General features: G+C 40.7%; 1 protein-coding gene across 1 annotated transcript; it reads right to left on the reverse strand.

Annotated features, from left to right (window-relative positions):
• Nucleotides 1–4,167: 4,167 nt before the first annotated feature.
• LOC138160160 (vomeronasal type-1 receptor 4-like) lies at nt 4,168–6,211 on the reverse strand. Its single transcript, XM_069086701.1, has 2 exons — nt 5,351–6,211; nt 4,168–4,404 (listed from the first exon to the last, which is right to left on the reverse strand). The coding sequence occupies exons 1-2, from the start codon at nt 6,209–6,211 to the stop codon at nt 4,168–4,170; spliced, it is 1,098 nt and encodes a 365-aa protein (XP_068942802.1).
• Nucleotides 6,212–6,473: the final 262 nt, after the last annotated feature.

The following is a 6,473-nucleotide window of genomic DNA, read 5'->3' on the forward strand; positions in this document are numbered from 1 at the left end:
AGGGAAAGATCTTACAGGGAATCTTTTACCTGTGTGAGTCCTGGTAATTATTGCTTATTGCAATTCAATGAGAGTAAAATAATTAATTCTAAGTTGTAATAAGGGAAACTTGATGATTAAGGTAAAAGGCTATTTGGGATCATAACTAATTTTGTTTTGAATTTGAATTTGGGTATGGTTGTCTGAGTCAAATCAGTATGTGAGAGAAATGCCACAAATTACTAAGGGAGTATGTGGTTCTATATTGTTAATACATGGAGACTGGCTATAAGGTGGATGTTATTCTCTTTGTGGAAGGTCTCTGTAATCAAAATTAGTAATCAATGGAAAGTTGGGCATAATGCAAGTGTATGAAATTTTGCTGTTATCAATCAAAGATAAGGACATTCTTTCATAATGCTATGGGGATGATTAGATACATAAATTCATCAACTTATGAGGCTAGCCATTAACCTCTGTGATTTGTTTAAACTGGGTTTTCAGTACAAAACACTGTTGTTAGCAATGGGGATCAGAGGTTTGTAAGATAAAGGTTTGGTTGGAAATGTGGAAGGCAGATAAGGAAGTTTGGGGACAAATGGGGGTTCTCCAAGCCCCTCCTGTCTCTAGATAGTTGCTCTGCATACCTTTGTGTGTCAGTTTCAGACAGTTTAAGTATGTGGAGAAAGTATGAGGTAGTATTTTTAAGAAGATAGATGTTAATTAATAACGATCAAATTTGAGTAGGAGAGGAAACAACAATGTAAATGCAATTTTAAATCATTATCCCATGGACTAAGGTTGTAATTTTAAAGTTGCCAGATGAAAAAGAATCTCAAAACCTCAATCAGGAGAATCATTGCTTCATAATTAGATTGGAGCAAATGGAAGCTAATGACTTTATGAGAAATCAAGATGCTGTTAAAGAGATCCAAACAAATGAAAGAATAGAAGGCAAGGTGAAATATCTCATGGGAAAAACCACTGACCTGGAAAATAGATCCAGGAGAGAACATTTAAAAATTATTGGACTACCTGAAAACCATGATCAAAGAAAGAACCTGGAAATCATCCTCCAAGAAATTCTCAAGGAAAACTGCCCTGATGTTTTAGAAGCAGAGGTCAAAATAGAGCTTGAAAGAATCCACCGATCACCTCCTGAAAAAGATCCCAAAAAGAAAACTCCTGGGAATATTACATCCTGGTTCTGAAATTAACAGATCAAGGAGAGGATATTACCAGCAGCCAGGAAGAAACAATTTGAATATTGTGGAAACACAATCAGGATAACGCGGGATCTGGCAGCTTCTACACTGAGGGATCAAAGGGCTTGGAATATGATATTCTGGAGGTCAAAGGAGCTGGGATTAAAACCAAGAGTCACCTACCCAGCAAAACCGAACATCATGTTTCAGGGGAAAATATGGTCATTCAGTGGAATATAGGACTTTCAAGCATTCTTAATGAAAAAAACAGAATTGAATAGAAAATTTGACGTCCAGATACAAGAAGCAAGAGAAGCATGAGAAGGTAAACAGGGAAAAGAAACCATAAGGAACTTATCAAAGTGGAACTATTAATATTCCTACATGGAAAAATGATAATTGTAACTGGTGAAACTTTTCTCAGTATGAAAATAGTTGAAGGGAATATATATATATATATATATATGTCTATATCGGAGGTTATATGGACGTATGAATATATATGCGAATGTGTGTATATATGTTTATAGGTAGACATAGATAGAGGGCACAGGACCAATTTAATAGGAAGGGATGATACTTAAAAGGTGAAATTAAGAGTTGAGAGAGGAATATAATGAGAGGAGATGGGGAGAGACAGAATGGGGTAAACTATCTCATAAAGAAGAGGCAAGGGAAAATGGTTACAACAGAGGGGAAGAATAGGAAGGCAAAAGGGAATGGGTCAACCTTATTCTCATTGAATTTGGCTCAGGGAGGGAATGAAATTACACACTAAATAGGGTATCTCACCCTACAGGAGAGTAGGGGGGAAGGGGATGAGAGGAGGGATGATGGAAGGGAGGGCAGGCTGGTGGGGAGGGAAGTTGGAAGCACCCACTTTTGAAAAGGGATGGGATCAAAGTAGAGAATAGAACTAGTGGAATGTGGGATAGGAGTGAGGGAAATATAGTCCGTCTTTTACAATATATCAACTACGTTAATGTTTTGCATAAGCTACACATGTACAACCTATACTGAACTGCTTATCTTTCCAGTAAGGGTGGGTGACAAGGGAGGAAGGGGATGAATCTGGAATTCAAAGTTTTAAAATCAAATGTTTAAATATATATACTATTAATAATACTATTTTACATGTAATTGGGAAATAAGATATACAGGCACTGGGGCATAGAGATCCATCATGCCCTACTGGAAAAGTCAAAGTAGATATGAGAGAAGATATGAGAGAGAGCAGATTGGAGGAGGGGATATACTGTGGGACTGCTATTTTGGGGTGGTGGGTAGGGGAAAAATGAGGAGAAAATGTGTAACTCAAAATCTGATGGAAATGAATGATGTAAATCAGAAGTTAATAAAGCAGTTGAAAAATAAAAAAAATCCACTTTGAGCTCTTAAAAGAATTCTTTTTTTTACTTTTTTTTAATGCTTTATTTCACATTGCCTTCTATTCTTTCATTTGTTTGGATCTTTTTAACAGCATCTTGATTTCTCATAAAGTCATTAGCTTCCATTTGCTCCAATCTAATTTTGAAGCAATGATTCTCCTCATTGAGCTTTTGAAATTCTTTTTCCATCTGGCAAATTCAGCTTTTTAAGGCATTCTTCTCCTCATTGCCTTTTTGAGCCTCCTTTGCCATTTGAGTCAGTCTGTTTTTTAAGGTATTATTTTCCTCAGTCAGGCTGTTGACTCTAATTTTGTAATTTTCTTGCATTGTTCTCATTTCTCTTCCCAATTTTTCCTCCACTTCTCTTATCTGCTTCTTAAGGTCCTCTATGGCCTGTAACCAGCTTGTATTTTTCTTTGAAGCTTTTGGTGCAGGAGTTCTGACTTCACTGTTTTCCTCCTGTTTCATGCTTTGCTCCTTTTTGTCCCCAAAACTGGAGTCTAATGTTGGAATCTTCTGTGCTTTGTTTTCTTTGCCTGGTCATGTCGCCCCTCAGTCACTTGACTTTTTTGTCACAGTAGGACTTTTTGCCACAGTAGGACTCTGCCACCAGACAGGGGAGCTTTCATCCCAAACACTGGGGTTTTCTCAGCTGCCAGAGGTATTAGATAGGTGCCCTCTCTGAGGTCTCCACATGCTCTGGCAAGCTGGACACACACCCCAGAACCTCCACCTTAGACTGCAATCCAGATCCAAGCAGGTTAAAGCAAGAGCAATTACCCCTCAGACTGGTGCTTGGTCCCCCTACACTCTGCAGGCCAGGAGCTGAAGCTCACACATGGTGCTGGCTGGCTGTGCCAGTGTCTCAGCAGCTTTTTGCCCTGGGGGTAAAAGCCACACACTCCCACTTACTGGTTCCAAAGTCCAGATTGCACTGACCTCTCACTTTGTCCTTCACATCTATGTGTTGATAAATCTGGAAATGCCCACAGCTGCTGCTGATCTGGAGTCCCTCTGGCTGGCGGCTGGTCAGGCCCACCCTGGGGCTGAAGCCTCGGTGTGGGGCTCGGCTTAGCTCCCAGAGGGCTGTGCTGGATTCCTACCTGCGGGAGGTTAGCTTCTCTGTATCATTTTGTGGGTTCTGCAGCTCCAAAGTTTGTTTAGAATCCCCTTTTTACATGGATTAGGGAGGGTGGAAGCCTGAGCCTCAGGAAGGTTGTGCTTCTACTCTGCCATCTTGGCTGCACCCCTCTTAAAAGAATTCTTGATGGGCTCATATCCAATTTGAAATTTTCTTTGAGGTTGCGCATGTAGTTGTTTGATAGCAATGTCTTTTATGTGTCTTGATCCTCCCTATCAGCCTAGTAGCTTTTTATAGTCAGTTTCTTTTGTTGTAGCTTGCTAACTTTTCCAAACTGTTAATTGACTTGTAATTTTATATTAAGGTAGGGCTCTGCTCCTGGGATAGAGGGGCACTATCCCAAACTTCAGGCTTCTGTACTGCCAATTCGGTGCCTATAAGTATTCTGTACTTGCAAGGTGATATGATCCAAGGAGAAGTCTGTTCTCTGTTCTCCTGGCCTGCGCTCTGGTCTTTAGCTAGAAATGGGACCTTGTCTTACTCCTGTAACTGGCACTCCTCTTGGCCCTATAACTTTGACCAGATCTTCTGTTCTCCTGCAGTCAAAAGTGCCCGAGTTCCTTTCTGCCTTGGAACTGAGATTAGGGCCTCTGCTCCCTTGTAGGTGACCATAAGCACTCTTCTCCACCCTGGAACTGTGACTAGAGCCCTTGCTCCCCTGTGACCACAAATGCTGGTGTTCCTTTTCATCCTGGAATTACAACTCAGAACTACATATGGGCAATTGTTCCGTCCAGCGGGACATCAATGGGGGCTGGAGGCCTGGAAGAAAAGAAGGGTGGCAGGGGACACAAGAAATGGAGACAAGGCAAATTGTCTGCTCAAGTCTCGTTTATTGCAGGCAAGCTCAGGGTTCTTGTACATGCAAAACAGGGAAGTAAAAGATTTCCAGGGGTCTATTCATGGAAGGGTTGCTTCAGTAAAACCACAAGCTATTCCTACTCACAGGTGCTTATCTCAACGGAAAGGCTACCAGATGTTCTTCTTACTTAGGGTATTACTCAATCAGCATTTTAGTCAGGATCTGTGTGGGGCTACTTAATCAGCAATTTAGTCAGGATACGTGTGGGACTACTTAATCAGCAATTTAGTCAGGATCCGTGTGCAGTCCCCCATAGGCAATGCAATAGGATCCTGCACCCAGTGTCAATAAAGGGTCCCCTGTAATCTTTTCCTGATCATTTGTCTGACCCCCTGACCATTTGTGAACTGAGAGGTCCCAAAGTGGTTGCTACTGCACCTATCTCTAAACCCTGCTGCCTGATGTGGCACATGTGCTGCACTCTGGACTGACCACCACTCCCGTGTCATAGACTTCTCCTGCTGGCCTCCTAACTTGTCTTTGGCTAGAAAAATGTCTCACTTTGACATTTGGTTGACTCTGTGACTCCACAATTCCATTTGAAGATTATTTTAAAGTTGTTTGGAGGGAAATGTTGAGAGAGTTTAACCAAGTTGATACTTTTACTCTGCCATCTTGTCTCCTGTTTTCTGAAGGAATAGCAAGTCAGCAAAGTATAATATAGAGGAGTTACATGGTCAGAGATATGCTTTAGAAAAAAATCACTATGGCAGCTGATTGGCAGGTAGAAGTGAGTTAGGAGGAATTTTTTCCCTGCCCAGAAATAAAGCAATACCCTCAATCCTCGGGGAAACAATATAAAGGGGCTAAAACTTAGGAAACATAGAGACAGAATGCTACATACAGATAACAACCAGAAGCGCTCTTGATAAAAATAGTTCATACAAATTATAGAGATAGAAGTGAGGGAGTAAAAGAAGACAAAGGTGCTCATCAGCAGCAAGATGGTTTGGGTGGCTCTGACCTCAAGGGAGGTCCTGGCGGAGAGGTTACTCTTTTGAATGGTCTCTACTTTCTGGTGGTGCCTGTACAGCAGATGTGCAATGTAGCAACTGATGCAGACTATGAGAACCAGAGAGAATACATTTCTAACAGCAAACAAAGACCAGTAAACATCATTATGGCTTTCAAGAGAACAATACCCAAAATTAAGCTTAAAAGTAATATTGTTCATATATCTTGGACCTGTCACAGAAAATAGTACAGGCATTTCTAAAAGTAGATTGAAGATCCGGAAGAAAAAACAGGAGTGAATGATATAGTGTGAGACCCAAACTTTGAATTTTCCCAATCTAGAGACATTAGAACTGATGGTGATGGCCTGAAAGATAGAAAGGTAGCAGGTAAAACAAACTGAAAGTGCCAAGGCCAGTCTGTGAAGAAAAAGGACAAATTTACACCCAGCATCATTCAGGAAATTCTCCATCCCCAAATGCATTGCTACTTCTGATCCTCCTTTTAAAAACATCATGATGTTGATAAAGTTCAACTGGGTGAAAATCAAATTTAAAGGTTTCATTCTACTGCGACTAAAGTAATTGAAAGAATAAAGGAAAAGAAGAAAGATATTTGTTGGAACCCCAACTCCAGTCTGGAAGAGGATTATAATCCCAAAGTACATGTTCCTCATAAACATGTTCTTTCTGTCTTGAAGGGAATCTTTGAGACAAGCAACCTAGGGGGGAAATGGAAAATCTTTGTGATTGTCACACTTGAGGATTCCAGTCCAAGAGAAATTCATACTACTTAGACTTTCCCTTCCCATGCCTATGATATTAAATAATGAGAATTGTAAAGGATTCTCCTTGACCAAATCCTCCATCTATCTGTCCTTAACACTTCATTGATTCGGGGTAGCAAGAGGCTGAGCTCTGAGGTGGCTCATGAAGTCAGAGCTG

This window comes from Petaurus breviceps, unplaced genomic scaffold (genome assembly GCF_028583685.1).
Source record: "Petaurus breviceps papuanus isolate PSGF00001 unplaced genomic scaffold, PetGlider_PUasm1.0 180, whole genome shotgun sequence".
In the NCBI taxonomy this organism is placed as follows: domain Eukaryota; kingdom Metazoa; phylum Chordata; class Mammalia; order Diprotodontia; family Petauridae; genus Petaurus; species Petaurus breviceps.